Source organism: Mesoplodon densirostris, chromosome 6 (genome assembly GCF_025265405.1).
Source record: "Mesoplodon densirostris isolate mMesDen1 chromosome 6, mMesDen1 primary haplotype, whole genome shotgun sequence".
Classification (NCBI taxonomy): Eukaryota; Metazoa; Chordata; class Mammalia; order Artiodactyla; family Ziphiidae; genus Mesoplodon; species Mesoplodon densirostris.
The window spans coordinates 112,862,794-112,888,313 of record NC_082666.1 but is presented as its reverse complement, the minus strand read 5'-3'; the positions used below and the strand labels follow the sequence as shown (position 1 = coordinate 112,888,313).

The 25,520-nt window shown below is 44.3% G+C and overlaps 1 protein-coding gene across 3 annotated transcripts in view; it reads right to left on the bottom strand.

Annotated features, from left to right (window-relative positions):
• The window catches only part of ROR2 (receptor tyrosine kinase like orphan receptor 2), a 224,121-nt gene extending 215,595 nt beyond the window's left edge, over nt 1-8,526 (bottom strand). For all 3 annotated transcript variants that reach the window (XR_009532858.1, XM_060102451.1, XM_060102452.1), the window contains exon 1: nt 8,168-8,526. Coding sequence is in view for 2 of the 3 variants with exons in the window: in XM_060102451.1 (XP_059958434.1) it covers nt 8,168-8,255 (88 nt within the window). In the remaining variant the exon portion in view is untranslated. The remainder of the gene's footprint in view (nt 1-8,167) is intronic.
• Between the last annotated feature and the right edge of the window lie 16,994 nt (nt 8,527-25,520).

Here is a 25,520-nt window from a genome sequence, read left to right as displayed (position 1 = left end):
ATCGGCAGGCGGACTCTCAACCACTGCGCCACCAGGGAAGCCCCCCAGTGACGCTTTTGTAGAAATAGAAAATCTATCCTAAAATTCATATGGAATTTCAAGGGATCCCAAATAGCCAAAACAGTCTAGAAAAAGAAAATGAAGTTGGAACACTCATACTTCCTGATCTCAAAAAACAAAGTTGGAACACTCATACTTCCCGATCTCAAAACATACTACAAAGCTGCAATAATCAAAACATTGGTTTAAGGGCAGACACATAGACCAATGGAATAGAGAGCCCAGAAATAAACTCTACATATGTAGCAAATGACAAGGATGCCAAGACCATTCAATGAATAAAGAACAAACTTTTCAACAAAGGGTGCTGGGAAAACTGTATGTCTACATTCAAAATAATGAAGCTGAACCCTTACCTTACACCATCTATAAAAATTAACTCCAAATGGATCAAGGACCTAAAAAAAGCTAAAAGTAAAAACTTTCAGAAAAAAAGCATAGTGGAAAAGCTTCATGACATTGGCCTTAGCAATGATTTCTTGGATATGACACCAAAACCACAGGTAAAACCAAAAAAGAAAAAAGAAAACGTAAATTGATTCATTAAAATTAAAAACTTTTGTGCATCAAAAGACATTATCAACAGAGTGGAAAAGCAACCCACAGAATGGAAGAAAATATGTGTAAATCATATATCTGATAAGGAGTTAATATCTAGAACACATAGAACTCCTACAACTCAACCGAGACAACCCAAACAATATGATTAAAAAATGAGCAAAGGATTTGAACAGACGTATCCAAAGAAGATATACAAATGGCCATGAAATGTATACAAATGACATGAAAAAATGCTCAACGTCACTAATCACTAGAAAAATGCAAATCAAAACCACAATGAGATTAAAACCACTTCACACTCATTATGATGACTGTTATCAATAAAACAGAAAATAACAAATGTTGACAGTATGGCGGTTACCCAAAAAGTTAAACATAGAACAACCATATGATCCAGCAATTCCACTTCTGGGTGTACATCCAAGAGAAATGAAAGCAAGGACTTGAACAGATATCTGTATACCCATGTTCATAACAGCACTATTCACAAGAGCCAAAAGGAGGAAACAACCCAAATGTCCACCGAAAGACAGAAAAAACAGAAAAACAAAATGTGGTATATGCATGGTAGGTATGCACACATGTGTGTATAATGGAGTATTATTCAGCCTTAAAAAAAGTACTAACACATGTTACAATATGGATGAACCTTGAAAAGACTATGTTAAGTGAAAGAAGACAGTTACAAAAGGACAAATAATATAATCCCATTTATTTGAGATACCTATAATAGTCAATTTCATAGAGACGGAAAGTAGAATGGTGACTGCCAGGGCTGGAAGGGGGAATGGGGAACTGTTGTTGAATGGGGGCAGAGTTTCAGTCTGGGGGATGAAAACAGTTCTGGAGATGGATGGTAGCAACGGTGGCACAACAGTGTGAAGATACTTAATGCTAGTGAACTGTACACTTAAAAATGGCTTAAAAGGTCTCTTTTATGCATAGGTTACCTTAATTAAGAAAAGATCTGAAGTGTCACTTTATGCTTTCTCCTTTCCGTGTTTCTTTTTGCAAACTAAGCAGATGCACAACCAGCCAGTCCCTCCACTCCTGCCCTCCCTCCACGTCTCATGTTCACTTAAGACAGAGCCCCCCCAGCTTGTCACCACTCTTCCTGTAGACTTTAAGCTCCTCTAGAAACGTATCCAATGTTATACAAAGACTATGGTGACCCGGGAGTTATTTCACTGTTGGGAGGAAAATTCCCAATTTCCAAATGTTATTTCCAAATGTTCTTTAAGAGTTGAAAACATAAAATAACGTCCTGCAATAGGACAGCAAGGTGGACACTTAACTGAATATGACCCAGAGGTTGTGCCTAAAAGCATTCTCAGCCTGTGACCCCTCACTCCCTTCCTACACCCTTCTTACCATTCGTTTGTGGGCTGCTCCCTATTTTAGATGGAACTCTTATGTCCTCACTCAATTCCTCATCCTCCCATAAATCCCACTCATTCTCCTGCCCAACGCCCATTGTCTTCCAGGAGCCAAAATGTTGTGTGCATCCCTGCTCCAGACCCCTAAGGAATGACTGGACTTTCCCTTCTGCATCAGTTTTCTCCCAGGATGCTCCTCCCAGGAATTCCTGGGAATTCCCCCAACAAATCCAAGACCAAGGCCCTTGATTCTTCATGCACCTCCTTTCTTGGGTGCAACCACTACCCTCTGAGCTTTCCCACCCCCACCGCCGGGTGCTGCCAAATGAGCCTCCGAAAAACGTGGCTGCAGCTCGCCATGCCTTGCCCTGCTTATCGCATCCCATCCTGCATTTGCCTGGGAGCTAAGATCCTCAGGCTCCTGACTCCACACGATTTCCCCTTGTCTGAGGACGGTGCTCTGGCTGTTCTTGGTTCCTACTGCTTCTTCCCACATCTGCCCTCCTCTCTCGGCCCTTTCCGGTCTGCAAACACATTCCACAAACACATTCCACCGCATCCCACGAGGCGGTTACCAGAGGTAAAGGAGAAGATCTTGCGAGGGTTGGCCGCTAACAGGCGTTATCACAGATCTGCTTGCTCCAGGAAGTCTTTGGCAAATCATATCTGATGCACATAAGACTCAGTTCAGACTGGACTGTGAATTCGTCCATAAGTATGTCCTCAAATGTCATCTCCCCACTCCCTCTTCCTCCCCTACTGTGATTTCGTGCCCCACGTGGGAAACTGCTTTTGCATGCCCCCAATGTGCAGGTTTCCTTCGCCTTTCTTGTGCTGGGATTCTTCGGAATCTGCGCTTTAAACCTTCTTCCCGGGACATTGGTTTCCTTTCACCATTTGAAGATCTCCCATTACGTCAGACAGCCTCATCTGAGGAAACAGTCGTCACTATCAACATTGCATGTGCTTTTTTAATGGCACTGAAGCCATGATGTGCCCTCTCCCAAACACATGTGAACACATACGTGAGTGTGCACACACGTGTTCACATAATCTCGTTTAGCCCCTCACATGCAAATTCTTTAAAGCTAACATTTCCCTCCTATCAGCACTGTACAGTATGCAAGCATATACGCTAAGGTTTTGTTGCCTTGGCCATCATCACACCTCTGCTAAGCCCCTCTTGGGGCAGGGCCCTCTAGTTCCACAGATTAGAGTTCATTTTTGCCTTCAAATCTCCCACAGTCAACAAACAGAACTCTAAGCAAACAAGGCGAAGCTCCTCTTTGGCTCTAGACTCCAGAAGACTGTTCCTGAAGCAACAGTGACCAACACACAGACCCTGGACAAACAGGAGAGTGGCCCACAGAGCTTCCTGCAATGCTGGAAGTGTCCTCTACATACCTGGTCCATCTGAGCCGCCGCCACACGCGGCCACTGAAATGCAGCTGGTGCGGTGGAGGAACCGAATCTTTCAGTTCAGTTCAGTTTAATTAATTTTAACCTAAATAGCTACATGTGCCTAGCGGCTACTATACTCCACAGCACAAGTCTACAATGAGGATTTCTGTCATTTAAGTGTACGCTGGGTTAACTAGCCCTCCAGGAGGGCACTGGGGTGTGGAAACTATTAGGCTGGCAGCTTTGGGGACTTGGGGAAAACCCTCCCCCACTCCAGGAGGATCTGAAGAAGCAGCCACATTCTCCCCAGATAACATCTCAAAAGTGACAGAGTGCTTACTGAAGCTCATTCCAGTGACAATTAAAGACACACACACCACATCCCACTGGAACTTAGGACTTTCTGGAGGACAAGACACTTAGTCTAATTAGGCTAAATTTTTCTGTAATTATTTCCTTCCCTTTGGCTTTTGATTTTTTTGGTTCTTTCAGAGATAGAACTTGAAAAAAAAAAACCACAAAAAAACAGAAATCCCCAAAATAACACAAACCACACCAACACAATTCCTTATTTTTGAAAAGCCTTCCTAATGTTCAACAATTCCTTGGCCACTCTGCTAATATGATTTTAAACAGATCACACCCCAGACGTATTTTAGACAACAGCACATGCAAGCAGAGCTGTCCCACCCTCATTTCCAACTTGGCAAGCTCCTCAGCAAAACCAAATAAATACATACTAGAGAAAGGAGGCTGGTACAAACCCCAGCCAGTTGCAGCCATAATTAGTGGGCCAGAGCTACTCTTGTTGCTTAGATTTTTACTTCAAAACTCAAGAAGCCCGCACTACCCACCGAACTCCTAGTGTTTCTGTTACAGTGATGCAGTCCAACAATACAAAACCAAAGAACCCAGAGTCACTGAGAAGCGATGTTTTCAAAACCAGTCCTTTCAGCCCAACTGTCCTTTCACGAAATTACTATTGGCCATGTAAAATGCAGACTTAACCAGTAACGCTTCCTCTGCAAAGCAAATCCCCCTGGTGACTCTGCTTTTGACAACTTCCACGTATGGTATTCATGGAGTCCACCTGGCAGTCACCACAGGTCCCCAAAGAAGGAAATACCTTAATGACAACTTTCTTCACCATGAACAGAAATATGTCACAGCCCATAGGGAACTCCCCATAGGGCACAGCAGGGTAAACCCAAAGCTCCCCAGCCCAGCCCTTCTCCAGGTGGTAAGCACAGGATGCTGCCGGTCCCCCTCCAGGTTCCCAGGGAATGGACGAGATAAACACCAAAAGGCCCCTGACATCAATGACCGTCTTAGAAGATGGTTTTAAACCTTGGGTTCAGATAACAGTAGCCCACTTTCTTTTCCCTGACAACTTGGAATTGCATAATTACAGCTCTCCCTGGGAAAAGAGTTACAGAGTACACAAATTTCCTACACTTTTTAATCAGAGTAGTCAAGAGTTCTGCAGATTAGGGAGGCCAAGGCTTTCACACCCAGTTCCATTTCAATGATAATGATAACTTTCCACATCCTGGCCTCCCGTGGAATGCATTTTAAAGGAGCGCCACTTCTCCAGCTGAAACCTTGCTTTAGAAATCCCCCTTTAGGGGATTAATCTTCCTTACCTGTCAGACGGGCTGTTCCCCTACTCCTGCATTTCTATCCCATTGATCTTAGAAAAAGATTCCAAAGGATAGGCATTAAACCCAAACTCTGCCAGGCTTAAATGTCTCAGAGGTTAAACCAAGGCTAAAGAGACAAAACGTTCTCAGGGAACAAGTAATTCACTACAAATCATACCATAACAGAGACTGACATACAAACAATAATTACGGCGGTATTTTGACCAAACAATACAAAAACGGTTTAGCAATAAAAATAGAAATGTTATTTCACATTGACTCCTAAATCTGCGGATCACTCTCACCAAAAACTACTCTTGGTAAATGCACCTTTTTAAACCCATGTTGCTTTTCTGCTTGCGAAATATTAAGCAGATTTCTTGTTACGTTTTCTAACTATGACTTGCTTTACTAATCAAGAGTTCAGCCTGGGCCTCCCTGGTGGCGCAGTGGTTGAGAGTCCGCCTGCCGATGCAGGGGATATGGGTTCGTGCCCCGGTCTGGGAGGATCCCATATGCCGCGGAGCGGCTGGGCCCGTGAGCCATGGCCGCTGGGCCTGCGCGTCCGGAGCCTGTGCTCCGCAACGGGAGAGGCCACAACAGTGAGAGGCCCACATACCGCAAAAAGAAAAAAGAAAAAAGAAAAAAAAAAAAAAAAGAGTTCAGCCTCACTGACTAGAGCCCCTCGGTCACCTATCGCCATTTTTATAAACAGTTTAGTATAGCAGCTCACAGGAATGTCACATAGGGTCAGTGGTGGTCATTGTCTCCAGATGGCATTTTTATCAAGTAGACGTGAGGGTTAAACATTGAAAATTTTCAAGTGTGTGATCCTTCTTTGCTTAGTACACAGCCATAATAAGAAAAACATGCTTCCTTACTATATAGCATATAAAAACTTTTCTTTTTCCATAAAGTCTTCTTATTCAAGATGTTTTCATTTACTTACTTCCAAAGGGATCACTATCATTATTTATTACCACCATCACTCCAGGGATCTGGGCCAGAAGTAAACACTGCACTGTCAAAATTGGGGTGGGGAACCCCAAAACTCCCAGCCTAACCTACCCAGGCGGGGCACACGGTCCCAAATCAGGTATTTGTCTCGTTAAGGAACAGAGTCTTCTATAAAAATGTAGAACTTATAAATCCTTTTAGAATAACTTTTCCATGTTTTTACATAGTAATTTATGTTTTGTGTATAAAATACACTCAAATTACAGGGATTCTTCTTTACAGCAGAAAAGATGCCAAACACTCGAATCTCCTGTAATCATACAATTGTATTCATAGTTTTGAATCGGATCATATTCTTTGAATTTCCAGCTAGCCTAGCATTCCAGAAGGAAGAGAATTATAAACAGCTTCCCTACTGCCTGCCCTATAGAGATTACTATTATTTTACTGGAAAAAGAAAATTACCTCCACACAGGGTTCAAAAATTAATGAAAATGACATTGGATGGCTCTGTTCCTCAGAGGTTTCTTAAACTCGACTGTAAACGACGGCAATGTTTAAACTACTCTGCGCTTTTAAAAGCGCAGTCTTTCCAGTCTTGTTACAACCTTTATTTAAGCAACAGACCCATCACCTTTTCTCACATCACCCACCTCCAACTCTTCCCTGACAAATGCAACTCAGACCGCCGCCGGGCGTAAGTTTACGAGGTAGGGTTTTGCAGGGCAATTAACCCCCACGAGGCCACCACGCAAACGCTGTGCAAAAGCACGTCGAGTCGCCAGGATAAGCCCCCTCTTCCCCCTCCCACAGCGCAGCAAATGCATCCCCTGACTCGAAAGGGGAGAGGGATTCTAGCGGGGTGAGGGGTGCAGAAATCCACAGGGATGTTGTTAAAACCCCAACGACTGACTTAGAAGGTCTGGTTTCCCTACCATTGCACATTGCACCCTGAGCGGCTTACGCTTTAAGGAACAGCGACATAAATGCAAACCCCTTTCCCAAATCAAGTAACAAGGGATGTGTGACGTAATCGGCTCTTGCTTAAACCCAAACGCCCCCCAGGAAAGGCTGCCCAGCATTCCTAAATCTGAGGACGGGTCCCTGGAGCGCGCAGCTGGCAGCAGGATACGAGAAGAGCTGAGCCCCCTTCTCGCGCCTGTTGCCTAATTCTCACCTTCCTGCAGAAATGGAGCGGGGGGGCGGGGGGAGGAAGCAATGCGTGGAGTGGAGACACTGAGATCCACACACGTGTAAGGGGCGGTTCACGGATTTCTGGGACGTGAGGCGAGCCCCCTCAGCCTCCAAACCTGGAGGCCCCGCCGCCTTCCCCCGCCGCGGCAGGGTGCGGGACTCTGGCGAGGGGTGCAGGCCAGGGGTGCCCCGGGAATCGGGACGGCTTGGCCCCCTAGGCCGGTTCCCCCCGAACCTGGCGGCAGCTCTTGGGCGCCCCGGGGTCCACGCCGCCCAAGATCGCGCGACCCTCGAGGAAAACGCCACCCGGGAGCCGGGCCCGCCCCTCCAGCCTGCCCGAAGGAGGCCAGGTCCCCAGCAGCCGAAAGGCCGCCCGGGGACCCCAGGCACAGGAAATGCCGCTTCGGCCACCTCCCGGCGGTGGGGGAGGGGGTGAGGGGCCAACAAAAGGGAAGCCAAATCCCCTTTCAACCAAGCGGTGGGGATAGGAAGCCCCCTTCCCCGAGCCTCGTCCCACCGCGGCGCCCGCCCTGGGGAGATCTCGGCGCAGAGGGGGGCGCCGCGGGCCAGGAGCCCTGGAAGGGAACCTCGGGGAGCAGGGCCGAGTCAAGGTGCTGAGAACCTCGGACACGTCTGCGGACCCGGGGCCCGGACGCATTCACACTCACGACCCTCAGAAACCCCCGGCTAGGGGCTCCCCGCGGGCGCCGGCGCCGCCCGCCCAGGCCTCTGGAAACACTTAGCCGTCCCCAGAGCGCGCCTTATTGAAAGCAGCCCCGCGCGGCCGGGCGCGGGCAGGGGAGCGGGGCCGAGGCGGGTGCGGAGGGGCCCAGTCAGGCGCCCCTCTCTCGGGAGCAGCGGCGCCGGCGCGGCGGCCCGGGCAGAATCACGAAGGAAGGGAAACACGCACGAGCCGCGAGCCCCGTGCCCGCGCACGGAGGAGGTGCGCCCGGGCAGGCGCGGACCGGCTGGTCCTACCTGAGGTCCCGGACACGCAGAGCAGGAGAGCGGCGGCCGCCCAGACGGCTGGGACGCACAGCAACGGCAGCGACAAGCCCCGGGCCATGCCGCGGGCCGTGGGGGCCGGGGCGCTGGGACCGGCGCGGCGCGGGGTCCGGGCGCCACCACCCCTGTCGACCGCGCGTCCGCTGCCCTTTCTCCTGGGCACTTTGAGAGTTGGTCCCTTTCGAGGAACTCGTGGTCCTCCTCCTCTCCCGGCCGGGATGCGCCTCTCGGCTCCGGCCGCCTGGACAAGCGCGGGGGGCGGGCGCGGGCTAGCAGGGAGGCAGGGTCCCAGGCTCGCCCGCCCCGATGGGCAGAGCGAGGCCGGCGCCGGCGCCCCCTGCCGGAGGGACACGCCTGCGGCGGGCGGGGCGCGCGGGCAGCTGGGGGCCGGGAGCGGGGGCCGCAGCTCAGTCCCCGGACGTGCCTCCCGCTCCCGCCCTCGGGCCCGCTCCTCGGGACGTTTGGCCGCAAAGGTGGAGCCTTGGGGGCGTACAGCCAGACCTCGAGGGGGCTCCCCTCGCCGAAGAGACGCCCGGGGCAGTTGGCACCCATCTTTAGGGGGCGGGACCCCCGGGGGCCTGGTCATAAATCTGTAATTCAGGACGACTCTGCGCCCCGCCAGCCTACACCGGGGCAAATCAAAGAGCCACCCAGTCCCAGAAACGGGCGGCGCGGGAGGAAGAGAAGCAGAACGTTCAAGGAAAGAAACAGGCCGCGTCCCCGCCGGCGACTCCCGGCCCCTCCTCGCCACGCTGCGCCCGGTGGGGACAACTTCGTCCCTCCAAAAAGCTCAGAAACTGCTAAGAGTGGAGCTGCGTGGAGGGAGCTCTCGGGAGCGCGATGCTATCTGAAGCCACCGCGGCTTTGGGTTTACTGTTAAAAGCAAATTGTGTAATTTTACCCATTAAAGGCCACTATTTGTTCTCTGCAGAGCCTCAGAACATGCAGAAGTAATTTGCTTCACTTGTAAAAGACATTTTGAACGCAATTCAAATAGCATATTTTCTTGCTTATTCTTGGTTTTGCTTAACACATGCAAAGGTCTGGAATTGGAAGGCCTGAACCTCCTGTTTGTAACTTAGGAATTTTCTTTGTTTTTGCTCTCTTGGAGGAAGGATTCGGAACCTCCAGGGGCTCAGTTGTTTGTTTTGTGCGATTTATCTTTTAACTGATTATCGAACAGTTTGTTTGGCGTTTTTGCTCAAACACCATTTCCTGCGAGTTGGCGTGAATTCGGGAGAGACCTGGCCTTGGGTGCCAGGCCCGCAGACCCCTGAGCTCGCCCCCCTGGAAATGCCCTTCCACCGCCTCACACATGGCAGGAAATAAAAGTCCTCTTGCTGTGGTCTGCTGACAACGTGACTGAGCCAGCCCCGCCCGTTACGCCTGTTCAAATTATTTAGGCCTGTCTGTGTCTGCCGAATCTATTTGGGGGAACATCCCACACAGTTCTCCTTCCTAAAGCAGACGAAGGACTCCAACTCTGACTGGCCAGGGGAGGCCAGGGATCCAGGGCAGAATGGGAGAAGATGGTAAAATCATTATCCAGCTGCAGCGGCCCGCACACAGCTGCTCCTACAGCCGCCGCTGGTGCGGGTCTGAACCGCGGGCCGCTCTCCCCGGTGTTGTGTGAGGACTGCCAGGTGATTATCTTTGGGTGTTTCCTCCCTTTTCTTCCCCTGGGGGCCCTCAAGGATGCTTTAAGAGTAAATAAGGCTTTAAGAATTGGTCTTGAAGCACTAGTTCCAGACTCATCCATTCTGGATTTAATGGAAAACAGACAGAGAGGGCAAAGAAAGGTCCTATGAGCCTTGCCTTCAAAAACCGGTTAATCAGCAAAGCTTTGTCCTTTTCGTGGACCTGCGCCCCTTTTGCTTTCCACTGCATATGCGTGAGGTTGTCCTTCCAGAACCATTGGGTGAGCAGCTCTGCCACATTCTGGGTGTGAACTTCGGGGAAATGACCTAATCATGCTTCAGCCCCCCATCTGTCTGCAATTTTCACATGACTGGGTTCCCCACCTGACCCGACAGTTTAAACAGTGACATGTATTTTTGCTGACGGTTTCTTGGGTGGGGTCAGAAATGGGGGTTATATCACACATGATTTCTTAAAGCTTTTGAAAAATCATCTTTTCAGGATTCCTCTTTCCCCAAAGTATCCCTACCTATAACTCTGGCCTGCTCTCCCCAACCTCCCCCTCACTCCCTCCTTTCTCCCCTTTCTACAGGTTCAGAACTGAGGGGTAAACGCAATAAGTTTACACCTATATATGGGTAGGGTTGAAATACGCATTTTCTAAATAGTTGGCAGAATGTGGCTTAGATCCCAAGCCAGATTGGACCCACTTATTCCCTCCCACATGTATTAGCTATTGATTGCTGCATTACAAGTCACCCTCAAACCTAACAGCTTAAAACAGTACACATTTATTATTTCAAATACTTTCTGTAGGTCAAGAATTCAGGAGAGGCTTAGCTAGGCCTGGTTCAGGGTCTGCAATGAGGCTGAAGACAGATGTCAGCCAGGGCTGCATCATCCGAAGGCTTCCCTGGGGCAGGAAGGTCTTCACAAGGTGGCTTGCTCACAAGCCTGGCAAGTTAGTGCAGGGTGTGGGCAGGAGGCCTCTGTTCCTGGCCACACAGACCTCTCCCCAGGGCTCCTTGAGCATCCTCACAACATGGCGCCTGACTTCCCCCAGAGTGAGAGCCAGGTGGCAGCGGCAGAGCCTTTTATAACTCAGCCTTGGAAGTCACGTGCAGTCATTTCCACAGTATCCTGTTGGTTTTGCAGGCCAGACCTCTTCGTTGTAGGAGGAAACTGTATGGAGTCATGTATACCAGGAGACTGATTATCACATCATGTACCTTGAACACAGCCATGCTGTCCCCAGGACAGGCAGTAGGCAAGAGGGAGAGGAAACGATCGTGGTATGAGCCAGCAAGAGTAACAGGAAGAAGCCAGGCACCCTTTGAAGACCATGAGCAAGGAGTCATGCAGATATCTGGGGGAAAGCATTCCAGGTGCAGAAATGGGCCAGTGTGAAGGCTTCAAGACCAAGGGGTCCTGGGGTATCTGAAGAACAGTCTCTTGACCATTTGTATACCTTCCTTTGTGAAATGTCTGTTTAAATCTTTTGCTCATCTTTTAACTTCTTATTTTTGAGTTTTAAGTGGTTTTTTTTTAATATGTTCTGGATATAAGCCCATTTCAGGAAGATAAAGATTTGGACATAGATAATATTTTCTCCCAGCCTCTGATGTGTCTTTTAATGTTTTTTACAATGTCTTTTCATAAGCAGCAGTTTCTCATTTTGATGAAATTCAATTTAATCCATTTTTGCTTTTTTTTTTTTTTTTTTTTTTTTTTTTGCTGTACGCGGGCCTCTCACTGCCGTGGCCTCTCCCGTTGCGGAGCACAGGCTCCGGACACACAGGCCCCGCGGCCATGGCTCGCGGGCCCAGCCGCTCCGCGGCATGTGGGATCCTCCGGGATCGGGGCACGAACCCGTGTCCCCTGCATCGGCAGGCGGACTCTCAACCACTGCGCCACCAGGGAGGCCCCATTTTTGCTTTTATGGGTAGTGCTTTTTGAGTCTCCGTAGATACTAGCTCCAACCAAAACAATCAGTGAGAATCTGGAGTGTTTGAGCATACCAAACTTTACTGCCCTAATGTGAAAAGTTGATAACGACAGTGCACAGCCTTCCACCCACTGGGCTTTTGTGGGGAGCACATGCAAACTAGTGCAGTGAGATTGTCACTTGCTCATTTTTCTTTTCACTTGGGAAATTCTCAACTGAATTGTACACGTCTCTGACAGCAGCATGTGATACAAAAATTAAGTACAAAACAAGATAAAGAACAAAACTTGTAAAACAAGATGGCTCCATTTCCTCACTCCACACTGAGTCCACACAAACAGCTCAGCCATGGTCAGCTGGGACCCCTAGACTATGAAACCCAATGGACATCTTTGTTTCTCTCTCTCTCAGCCTCTCTGCAGCACTTTATCCTGGACCACTCCTTCTGGAAAACACGTTTCCCCCTGGCTTTATGACACCAAGCTCTCCTGGTTCCACTGCTACTTCTTTAGGCTTTCCTCCTGTTCTCCTTTGTTACTCAGCCTCTCCACTTGGCAGTTATGCTGGGCACGGTCCTAGACCATACTCTCTTCTCACGCCACACTCCCAAATGAGAAATCTCTTCCAAGCTCATGGCTTCAGCTGCCACCTATATGCCTGGCAACTCCTAAATGTACACATTCAACCTGAACTATTCCCCTGACCTCCAGACCTACGTTTTCCACCGTCTCCTTGGCATTTCCACCTGGCTGTCCCAGTGGCAGCTCAAACTAAAGTTATCCAACTTGAACTTACGATCTACATCCCCCAAACCCTGAACTATGCCTCAAACCTAGTCTTTTTCCTAAATTCCCTCCCTCATGCAATGGTATCCATGTATCTCAATAAGAGAGAAACCTAGGCCCTGTCCTTAACACCTCCCTACATCCACCCCATTGCTACATCCTATTGGTTTTACCTTCTGGATGCCTTCTGTCTGCTGTCCTCCATCACCATTGCCATCACCATAACTCAAGATAATAACACCTTTACCTAGATAAGAGCCTCCGTACCAGTCTCCCCATTTCTACTATCACCCAGCTTCAGTATGCTTTCCACACACGTATATGGAAAGATCTTTCAAACTCAAGTCTAACCCAGTTGCCACCCAATAGCTTGCTACTGCTCCTAAGCCAAAGAGTGACACCTTTACATTACGTAAAGGACCTGACCCCACACAAATGCCCAGCCTCATTCTGCACCGTGCTATCTTTGCTCTTGATTTCCAGCCATTTTGGTCTCTCATTTCCTCCAAAACGCAAAAAGCATCAGGCTCCCTTCCACATGGGGACTTTCCACGAGCTGTTCTTTCTGCTTGGAAATCGTTCTCCCTGATTTCCTTCCCTTAGGTAGCATTTACTCCTCCCTTCAGCTGTCACTTCCTCAGGGACACCCTTCTATCACCACCATCTCATGGTGGATCAAGGCTCCATGTAGACAGAGTACCCAGGACCTCACCTGGAGGCACGCATCACAGTTATAATCTTACCCATATGATGCAAGCTGACATGACTGGGTCGATTTTCCCTATTGATCTGAACCTCCATAAGAAACAGGCTGGTGTATTTTCACCAATGCCTGAGATATGAGAGCAGCATATATGGGAGGGAGGGAGAGAGGGAGGGAAGGAAGGAGGAAGCAAGGCAGAGAAACCCTGATGTGGTGAACGCGGACTTAACAGTAAGTTCTTTCATTTACCCGCCTACTGCCTTTCTCTCTAATGTGTAGCAAATCTTTATAAAATAATGCTAGCAGTTTCGCCATTTCACACTTAACATGACTGAATAATTTTTTTATGGGTCTGTCCCAAAATTACACATCCCTCCCAAACTATAGTGGTTTTATAAAGTATATTTTATCTCAAACCATTTATGTCTACATACAGCTTAGGTAGTAGGCTTTTTTGTTCCCCAAAGTTCAGATTCAGGTACAATGAAACAAAGATTCCAGTTTCCACCACTAACTACAAGCTTTAGAAGTTCTAAATCTTGAGCACAATCATTAAAACAAAGAAACTTCATCTTCAACTTCCAATCTTTATGTCAAGGAATGGGGGCAGCAGAAAGAGACTGACAGGAATTAATCTCTTCCTTGGTAGTTTATCATTGTGCATGGCAGCGACTCCTGCCTGGCAGGGGGTCCTCTCAAGAAGGCCCACTACTGGTTGAAGCTCAAGCCTTTATCTCCTTGATCATACTGAGAAGGCTTTTCTTCCCAGGATAGCAAATGCATGGTGTCTTTCCAACACCAGTTCTTCGGTGATCCAGAGAGCAACTGGGAATCCCATGATTTGACTCTATTCTGACACTCACTACCAGCAGTTAGCATCAGACCACACAGGTTAGGGACCCAGTCCCACAAGAAACCCTTACGTCAGATACCCGTCTCAGGTATTGGGTGCTCAAGATACCTACTCTTCTGCCAACTTGGCTACAACACGGGGCGCTTCCCACAACCCCCTCCTCAGGTTTAATAGTTTGTCAGAATGGCTCACAGAACTCAGGAAAGCACTTTAATTAATATTTCCAGTTTATTATAAAACATACAACTCAGGAACAGCCAAATGGAAGAGATGCATAGGGCAAGGTATGAGGGGGGTTGCATGGCACTTCCATGCCCTCCCTGGGTGCACCACCCTCCCAGCACCTCCACCTTCCACTAACTTGGAAGTTTTCCAAGCCCTTTCATTTAGGGGGGGTTTACGGATGTTTCATTACATAGGCATGATTGACTAAATCATTGGCCATTGGTGATTGAACTCCACATCCAGCCCCTTTTCCCTCTGCAGAGGTTGGGTTGGGAGGCAGGTGGGGACTGGGAGTGGGTGACTCTTTAATCATGGCTTGGTTGGTCTTTCTGGTGACCAGCATCCATCCCAAAGCTCTCTAGACCCCTCCAAGAGTCAGTCACCTCATTAACATAAACTCAGGTATGGTTGAAGGGGTTCGTTGTGAATAACAAAAGACACTTCTGTCACTCAGATTTCAAGGGTTCTAGGGGCTCTGTGCCAGGAACCAGGGACAAAGATTATACCACATTATACCAAATTATACCACACATGTGGTTAGAATATTTCTCCTAACAGGGCAATTTAAAATAATAGTCCATTCTTTTTTTGAAAAGAAAAGTCAATAAAACCAAGAAGTATTTAAGTCATCATGGTCACAACAATAGGATTATTGGATGAAAGTACTAATATTGCTAATGTTCTTGTTCAACAATATTCCATGCCTAACATATCTTCCAAATCCCCTTTAAAAATAATTTATTTCTCAGTCTTAAAAGCAAATGTAGAATCTCTATCCCTTATGAGTCAACAGTTATTAGTCTTTTTTTTTTTTTTTGTGATATGCGGGCCTCTCACTGTTGTGGCCTCTCCCGTTGCGGAGCACAGGCTCCAGACGCGCAAGCTCAGTGGCCATGGCTCACGGGCCCAGCCGCTCCACGGCATGTGGGATCTTCCCGGACCAGGGCACGAACCCGTGTCCCCTGCATCGGCAGGCGGACTCTCAACCACTACGCCACCAGGGAAGCCCAACAGTTATTAATCTTATTGTCTATGCTTATATATCCAGCTCCTCTCCTATGTAACAGAGTCTCTGGAATACATAGAAAATTGTCCTGATCCCACTAGTTCAAGCTTCTGGAAGCCTAAGACCTACATTCAGCTGTCTTACATTCAGCCCACTGGTTTTGGTGTATGTTATGGGTTGAATTGTGTCCCCTAAAAGATAGTGAAGTACTGATTCCAGCCACTAGTACCTGTGACTGTGATCTTATTTAGAAATAGGGTCTTTTCAGATCATCAAGTTAAGAAGAGGTCATCAGGGTGGACCCTAATACAGTATGACAGTGTCCTTCTAAAAAGGGGAAATTTGGACACAGGGACAGACATGTAGAGAGGGAAGACATACTGGGGAGATTGGAGTTATGTTGCCACAGCCAAGGAAGCTGGAGTGAGGCCTTCAGAGGGATCTCTGCCTGACACCTTGATCTTAGACTTCGGCCTCCAGAACTATGAGACAATAAATTCTTGTTTAAACCACCCTGTCCTGGTGGTTTGTTACAGCAGTCCCAGGACGCTAATATAAGGTAATAAATGGGTGCAGCCCAGAGGTAGTCCTTTCAAATTACTTACTATTAATTATAAAAGTATTAAACATAACACAAGATTGTCCAATATAAAAGTATCTAAACTAGATGAAATACACACACACACACGCACACACATTTCCTGTGTTAGAGGAAGAAGACCACAGTGCCTTCTCCTCCATGAGGGAGTGAGTGCTAGTTCAGTGATTGCTTCATCCATGTGGATGATCTTGCTTTCTGGGATGGGGGCAGGAGGACCAGAACTGGATCCACTCCAAGGGCTGTCATCAGAGGGAGAGTCAGAGCTTCCAGGAAAGACTTGATCTTCCAACTTTAGGCGAGTAGAGTAGCAGCGTGCAGGCCCTTGGAGGGAGCAGTGTTTTCATACTTAGGAAATCCTGGTACACTGGTGCTAGATGTGATGGGTGCTCCGCAACCCCTCCCACAAGGTGTTACAAGTCTAACAGAGATGCAAATGAAACCACCCTGGTACTTCAGTGCTGAAAGATGCGGTGGCTGTCTCTGGGATTAGGCCATCCTCAAATGTGAGCTGATGGGGTGTTGTGGCCAGAACAGGAGCTGAGGGCCATAATTCCCTCACAGTTCAGAAGGCCAGTAGCAGGATGATGTACACAATGTCCAGTCTCTCCTCATCCCAGAATGGCACACAGCCATTCTCCTTTTTTACTGAGACTTTGGGAGGGCATCAGTGATACCCACCTGAATGTATGACAATGGGGCTCTTGTGGACATGAGAGTGGCCTTGCCAAGGCAGGAAGACAAATACCTTGTCTGTCAACTGGAGTTGCATACCAATGTCAATAGTACCTGGAAACCCTGGGAAGTTGAGGCAGAGAATGGACGTAGGAGGGTAATTGGGAGAGAAGCACTGCAGACAATCCTGATGGTCTCTCCTATAACAGGCAGTTAGCAGAAAAGTCAACATAAATGGCCAGTACACAAAGAAAAACAAATATTTAACTGACTAGTAATCAGAGAAATGCAAAATGAAAATCTCATTTTTGATCTGGCAAGCACTTTAGGAGAAAATGATACTCTCAATCATTGAGGTATACAGCCATTTTGAAGGGTAACTCAGCAGGATTTATTAAAACTTGATGTGTGTGCCTTATGACCTAGCCATTTAGTTCTCTGTATACAGAGTTAAGGAGAGGTGTTGTACTGTTGATTGCAGAATTTCACTTATCTCTTGCCACATAGATAGCTTAAACACTTAATAGCTTAAAACATTTAATATACCCCAACACTTAATAGCTTAAAACAACAATTCATGATCAGCCCTCAAGGTTCTATGGGTCTGACTGAGCTCAGCTGGATGATTTTCCATGGGGGTGTAGGACACTGAAGGCTCAACTGGCTTAAACATCCAAGATGGCTTCTTCACTTACATGTCTGGCACCTTTGTGTTCTTCCACTTGGCCTCTGTCTCCGGGGGAAGTGTGGGGTATGTCCTTCTCCAAGGCCTCTGTGGGATGGCCTCTCTCTCTTCAGAAGGGTACTGGACTTCCTACACCGCGGCCAGCTCCGAAGACCACAGAAGTGAAAACTGCCAGTCTTTCCTAAGGCTTAGTCCTAGAGCTACTACAGCACCAATTCCCCTGCATTCTATTGGCTACAGTAAGTCACAATGTCAGATTCAGTGTGGGAGGGGACTTTGTAAGGACATGAAAACCTGGAGGTGTACTTTATTGGGAGCCATCTTTGGAGACTAAGCACTAATACCTATAGCATTATTTGTTAGAGCAAAAAATTAGAAATCACCTAAATATCTATAAATAGGGAAATGTCTAAATGAACATATACATATGTATATTTACCACAATATTGAACTGCAGTTTAACACAATGAGATAGAGCTACATATACGGACAGATAGACCTTCACAGCATGTTAAGTGAAAAAAAGCAAGTCTCAGAACAATACAAGCAACATAGGGTTTTTTGTAAAATAATAATAATAAAACAATAATCCCATACCCAATCTGTACTATATAATTGCATATTATAAGGACTTGAAGGACACAATTTAAGCTGCTAACAGTGTCTGTCTGTGAGGAAGAAGAAATGAGATTGGGGTAAAAGTCACGGATAAGTCGTATCCATGATTCCAAGTGTTTCCTTATTTTCCTCACAATGATGTCTACCCTCAATTCACAGAAAACTGAAAGTACAACACTGAGCACAGATAAGATTTGTCGAACAAGGCTCTGTCTTTTCTACATTCCTCAGTGTGCCCCAAAGACAAACAACACAGAATGAGACCTCACCCAAGCCTTTGCCTTGACCCCCTCACGCGCAAGAATTGAACATCTTTGTTCCTCCACCCTAGGGTCAGGAATTTCTGAAAATAAACCTCATAAATGGACTTGACTTTAGTCAATGAAACTAGTAGGAGGTAAGATTGAAGTGCAAGTTTCAAACTTATAACTTATCAACCATTCTCCATGCGATGAAAATTGCACCAGCACAGATTTTGTGCACACACTGGCAGATGAAGTGTGTCACACTGCACTGTTTGTGTGGAGGATGAGACTAGCGCTGTGACTTAGGCTAGCCAGCACAGAACCGACCTACTGTGCTGGCCATAGAGGCAGAGCAATGAACAACAATGTCGTCCAGGTTTGTCTGGGTTCAAATCTGGCTCTTCTATTCACATGCCCTCGGGTTTCTGTCAGGGTTGAGCTGTTGGCACACGGTAACTCTTAGGAAAAAGTAATTATCATTACTTTTGGTTGGGTTGGGTTCAACCTTGTTAAGATATTATTTAAACCAGTGTTAATCAAAGTAGCTGGTCAAAAAACAAATCTTTATGTGGGGATAAAAAATGAGTTAAATCAATGTTACTCAAAAAATAGCTGGTCTGTGAACACATTATCAGGTCTATGACAAGATAAGGAGCTTATGCTAGAAAGTAAACCAATGTAAAAAACTTTCTTCAACAAGAAACTCTTAGTATTAAAAAAAAAAAAAGCTATTAACTGAACTGAACAGTGTGCTTAGCGGCATAATTGATGTACATTCTGGCATAAGCTCCTAACTTTGTAGCACAGTGGTACACAGACCAAACTTTGAGTAACACTGATTTAAATCTTCTTTATTCTTTTTTCTTTTTTTGCTTATTTTTAAATTGACGAGTAGTTTATTTATAAGATTATATTAGTTTCAGGAGTACAGCATAGTGATTCCATATTTTTATAGATGATGCTTCATTTAAAGTTATTACAAAATAATGGCTATATTTCCCTGTGCTCTACAATGTATATTTGTTGCTTATTTATTTTATACATAGTAGGTTGTATCTTTTAATTCCCTACCCCATCTTTCCCCTTCCCTCTTCCCTTTCCCCACTGGTATCCACTAGTTTGTTTTCTATATCTGTGAGTCTGTTTCTGTTTTGTTATATACATTCATGTTTTTATTTTTTAGATTTCACATATAAGTGATAGCATACAGTGTTTGTCTTTCTCTGTCTGACTTATTTCACTAAGCGTAATGCCCTCAAGGACAATCCACATTGTTGCAAATAGCAGAATTTCATTCTTATGGCTGAGTAACAGTCCGTGTGTGTGTGTGTGTGTGTGTGTGTATAATATATATATATATATATATATATATATATATATATATATATATATATATATATACACCACATCTTCATCCATTATCTACTAAGGGACACTTGGGTTGCTTCCATATCTTGGGTATTGTAAATAATGTTGCTGTGAACATTGGGGTGCATGTATCTTTTCAAATTAGTGTTTTCAGTTTTTTCAGATATATACCCAGGAGTAGCATTGCTGGGTCATATGGTAGTTCTACTTTTGTTTTTTTGAGGAACCTCCGTACTGTTTTCCATAGTGGCTGCACCAATTTACATTCCCACCAGGAGTGTATAAGACTTCCCTTTTCTCCACATCCTTGCCAACATTTGTTATTTGTAGACTTTTATTTATTTATTTATTTGGCCACATTACATGGCTTGTGGGATCTCAGTTCCCCAACCAGGGATTGAACCTGGACCACGCAGTGAAAGCCCAGAACCCTAACCACTAGGCAACCAGGGAACTCCCTATTTGTAGACTTTTTGATGACAGTTCTTTATTCTTACTTATTTTTTGTCTGCTTGATTTATCAGTGTCTGAAAGAGGCTTGTTTATACTATGATTGTGATTTTGTAAATTTGTCTCTATAATTATATTATGTTTTGCCTTTTGTATTTCTCAGTGATGTTGTTAGGTACATAGAAGTTTCTGATAATTTTATGTAGTTAGAGTACAGTTTGTTTTGTCACTGTGTATAAAAAACACTGGTTGTGGCCTACATCATACATATTCTCCCCTTATTCCTTAGCAACAACACCCCAATTTTGGTTTGAGTAACAGTATACTCAGCTAATAATTTGCATTTGCTGATTTCCCTTCTATTTAGGAGTAGCCATGGGTATAACTTCTGATATAGGTACCACTCTTTCTTGGCATTCCCTTTTTCTTCCTCCTCTCTGAAACAGAGGAGGTAAAGGAGTCATTTTAGTATCATTAGGAAACCATGAGAATGACAGAACGTAGAGAAAGAAAGAAACCAGGAGATTGCTGACAGCATGAGACCCTGAGGCAGGTCTGGCTTGCCTGGTAATGAATTACTTATATTGTCAAAATAAACTCTCTTTGTTGAAGTAACCATTGTTGGGTTTTGTTACAGCCACACATGAAATCCTAATTGATCGCAGTATAAAATGGTCCCTCTTGTCCTTTTTTATGCTCTATACCTTAAATTGTGTCTTACAAGATATTAATATTGCTATACTAGCTTTGTTTTTATAGTACAATATTTGCCTTGTACTGCTTTTGTGTTCATTTATTTTCTTTCTTTCTTTTTTTTTTTTTTGGTGTGTTAGTTTCTCCTGTATAACAAAGAGAATCAACTATACATATACATATATCCCCATATCTCTTCCCTCTTGTGTCTCCCTCCATCCCACCCTCCCTATCCCACCCCTCTAGGTGATCACAAAGCACCGAGCTGATCTCCCTGTGCTATGCGGCTGCTTCCCTATTTTACATTTGGTAGTGTATATATGTCCATGCCACTCTCTCACTTCGTCCCAGCTTACCCTTCCCACTCCCCATGTCCTCAAGTCCATTTTCAATCTATGTGTTTTGTTTGAAGTGTCCTTTTGGTGCCCTCCCTTTCGTATTTAATATGTGTCTTTTATGGAGCATATTGTTATATTTTTATTATCTAATCCAATTTTTTCCAACTCTTCAGATAAAATTTATATATATATGGTATATATATATATCATATACCATATATATCAGAACTTATTTTTAACAACTTATTTTTAGCTTCCAATTTATTATGCTTTCTCTTTATTTCTAATGTTTACCCTTTTTGACTCCTGTTGAATTAAAAATATATTTTTTGCTAACTTTACTTTTTTGATAGTTACCCAGTATATTTCTATTTTTATTGATTACTCCTAATAAATATACATATTTAAATTTAAGTCTGAAGTTAGTAAGTAGCCTGTTCTTCTGAAAAAGACTAGAAATTTTAACTCTCCTCCAAGCTGTTCCATTTCCATCTCACATGGTATCCTGTGCTCCTATGGCCTTCCCTGGCCCTTATTCACTCACTGCTTCCTCACTAGCTTCCTTATTCTTTTTCAACAGGCTAGACCCACTGCCCCTGATGCTGCCAGGAATGCACTTCTCTAACAGGCTGCATGGCATGCTGCTTCACCTCCTCCAGGTTCTACTCAAATGTCATCTTCTCACTGGTGTCCTCCCTGACCACTCTGTCCCCAAAGCTGACCATTCCAGTCTCCCTTGGCTGCTCTATTTTTAATCTTTAGCATGTATCACTATCTATAACACTATACATTTAACTCATTGAGTGTGTATTCAGGTTGCCACATGAGCTGATCCAAATGGGTTTTTTTTCAGATTTCACCTCTTCGCTTCCATAAGACATTGTCTGGGAGCATGGTTGTAGCTTACTTCATCCTGATGATGAGGAGGGAGACGAGTCCTCAGATCCATGCAAAGAGCACAGTAAGCTTGATGGTGGGATGGCTTTATTCGTCTGCTCCTTGGTCCCATCTCACCTTTTGGGGTGATATGTCACCACTTTCTTTTGGCATCTGTGCCCACAGCCATGGGACTGCCACCTCAAGTGGTCTTTTCCTCCTGAACCAAGGCTCTGACATTCCACAGATGTGCTCAGAGTTCCTCCTTTGGAGCACACGGGAGCTCCTTCTAACCTGTTACTCAAGAATGTATGATTTATTCATCTCTTAGGAGGTATAGATTATATAAACAATGTATTATGCCATGAATTCCAGCCCTGCTCCTGTCAGTATTTATTTGAGAGTCTGATGCCATATCATAAAAATGATATGAACAGTAAGAACTAAAATTTATTGGTAGTTGAAACAATAAGATTGAGAACTTGCTGAAATAATAAAGCGCAAAGTGTTTTTCTTTTTAAGGAGAGAAAGAAATTTAGTATTCACATGGGATGGAAACTAAATCCTTTTTGGTAAATCATGATCTAACCAATGTAGCGAAGTAATATAACAGGATGCATACCATCCTCAAAATTGATTACACTCTCAAGTTAAACATTTTCTGAATTGCCATAGATAGCAATTCTTACTGCCCTGATGCAAATGGACTACTTTACAATGAAATAAGTTTAAATAACTTAATATACATACAGTACTGAGAATGGTGCCTAGTATACCATAAGCAGCATATGTGTAAGCAATTATTACTCATTATAGAACTCAAAGCTGTTTGTTACGTTATATATTTTATTTTCCACATGAAAAAATAGTTTATAGTAACATTACCCTGTAAAGCTATCAATTTTATCCCAACAGCTATTTTAGAACTTTTTGAGGCCTAAACGAACATGCATTGTTCAAACTATGAACACTCTCTAGTAATATACAGTTGAATTTCCTGATTGTGTTACATTTTACCCAGGATCTGCATTACATTTAATCAGCATAACCTTTCCTAACTGAGGTCTGTCAAAGCCCAAATTTGAGCATAGGATTTTTGTTTATTTGTTTTTCATTTGTTTTCTTGTTTTGTTCTGTCAAGGTGCTTAACATATAGCTTAAAAAAATGGACTTCGGATCAGACAATCTAGGCTCTAAGACTACGTGACAGAACAGTTTGTGGCGTTTATAAAATATGTAGAAGTAGGGGCTTCCCTGGTGGCGCAGTGGTTGAGAATCCGCCTGCCAATGCAGGGGTCACGGGTTCGAGCCCTGGCCTGGGAGGATCCCACGTGCCGCGGGGCGGCTGGGCCCGTGAGCCACAACTACTGAGCCTGCGTGTCTGGAGCCTGTGCTGCGCAACAAGAGAGGCCACGGTAGTGAGAGGCCCGTGCACCGCGATGAAGAGTGGCCCCCGCTTGCCGCAACTAGAGAAGGCCCTTGCACGGAAACGAAGACCCAACACAGCCAAAAATAAATAAATTAATTAATTATTTTTAAAAAAAGAAATCTATAAAATATGTAGAAGTAAAATGTATGACAACAATAGAATAAAGAATAAACAAAATAATAGAAGAAAGAAGAAAGAGAAAATGGAAGTATAGTATTATAAAGTTCTCTTACTATACATAAAGTGTAATATCACTTGTAAGGAGGTTGTGTTGAATTAAAGATTTATACTATGAGCTCTAAAGCAACCACTAAAATAACAAAACAAAGAGTTGCAGCTCAATAGCCAATAAAAGAGTTAGAACAATAAAACTCTCAATTAATCCTAAGGAAGCCAAAAAAACAGAGAAAAGAGAATAAAGAGCAGATAGGACAAATGGAAAACAAAGAGCAAGATGACTGACTTAAATGTAATCAATTTAATAATCACATTAAGTATAAATCACTAAACACCATAATTAAAAGTCAGAGATAATCAGATTGAACTGAAAAAGCAAGACCCTGTTATATGATGCTTATAAGAAATGCACTTTAAATAAAAAGACACAATTAGGTGAAGAGTAAAAAAATGGAGAAAGATATACCATGGTAACACTAGTCAAAAGAAAGCTGGAATGGCTATATTAATATCCAAAAAAGCAAATTTCAGAGTGAAGAATATTATCAAGGGTAAAGAAGATTATTTCATAATAATAAAAGGGTGAGTTTATCAAGAGTATATGAAAATGCTCACAGTCCTAGAGTGTAAACCTTTATGAACCTAATAACAAAGTTCCAAAATAATTGATATAAAAGCTGAAAGGAGAAAAAGCCAAACTGATAATTATAGTCAGAGGTTCCAACACCACTCTTTCAATAACTGATAGATGATGTAGACAGAAAATCAGTAAGGACATTGAAGATTTGAACTACGTTATGATATTTATAGAATACTCCACGCAATATCAAAATTTTGAAGATAGACTACATTCTGTACCGTAAAACAAGTCTCAATAACTTTAAAAGGATCCAAGCCATACAAGGGGTTGTCTCTGACCACAATGGATTAATTAGAAATCAGTAACAGAAAGGTCTCTGGAAAATCCCCCAAATATTTGGAGACTAAATAACACACTTCTAAATGGCCCTTGGGATGGAGAAGAAATAAAAAGAGACATAAGATACTTTTAATTGAATGCAAATGAAAACACCACATATCAAAATCTGTGAGGATGTAGCTGAAGCAATATTAGAGGGAAATCAATAGCATAAATGCATATATTAGAAAAGAACAAAGGTCTTAAATCAATAACCTCAACTTCTACCACAAGAAACTAGAAATTAGAGAGCAAATTAAAGCAAAAGTAAGTAGAAGGAGGGAATTAATAAAGATCTGAGAGGAATTAAATGCAACAGACAACCGAAAATTGATAAAACCAAGTCTTTGAGAAGATCAATAACATTTATGAATCTCTAGCTAGAGTGACACAATGTGACATCATTACAGATTATACAGACATTAAAAGGATAATAAAGGATATTTTAACAACTTTATGCCAATAATTTCAACAACTTAGATATAACAGGCTAATTCCTCAAGAGGCACAAATTACCAAAGCTCATTCTGAAAGAAATAAATAAAACAAATAACCCTACATCTATTAAAGAAATTGAAATTATAGTTAAAAACCTCTTCCCATAGAAAATGCCAGACCTAGATGATTTTATTGGTGAATTCTAAAAACTGTTTAAAGAAGAAATAACAGGGCTTCCCTGATGGCGCAGTGGTTGAGAATCTGCCTGCTAATGCAGGGGACATGGGTTCGAGCCCTGGTCTGGGAGGATCCCACATGGCGCGGAGCAACTAGGCCCGTGAGCCACAACTACTGAGCCTGTGCATCTGGAGCCTATGCTCTGCAACAAGAGAGGCCACGATAGTGAGAGGCCTGCGCACCGCAATGAAGAGTGGCCCCCGCTTGCCACAACTAGAGAAAGCCCTCGCACAGAAACGAAGACGCAACACAGCAAAAAAAAAAAAAAAAAAAAAAAATTAATTAATAAACTCCTACCCACAACATCTAAAAAAAAAAAAAAGAAGAAGAAATAACAATTCAGTATATAGTCTTCCATAAAATTGAAAAGGAGGAAATATTTCTCA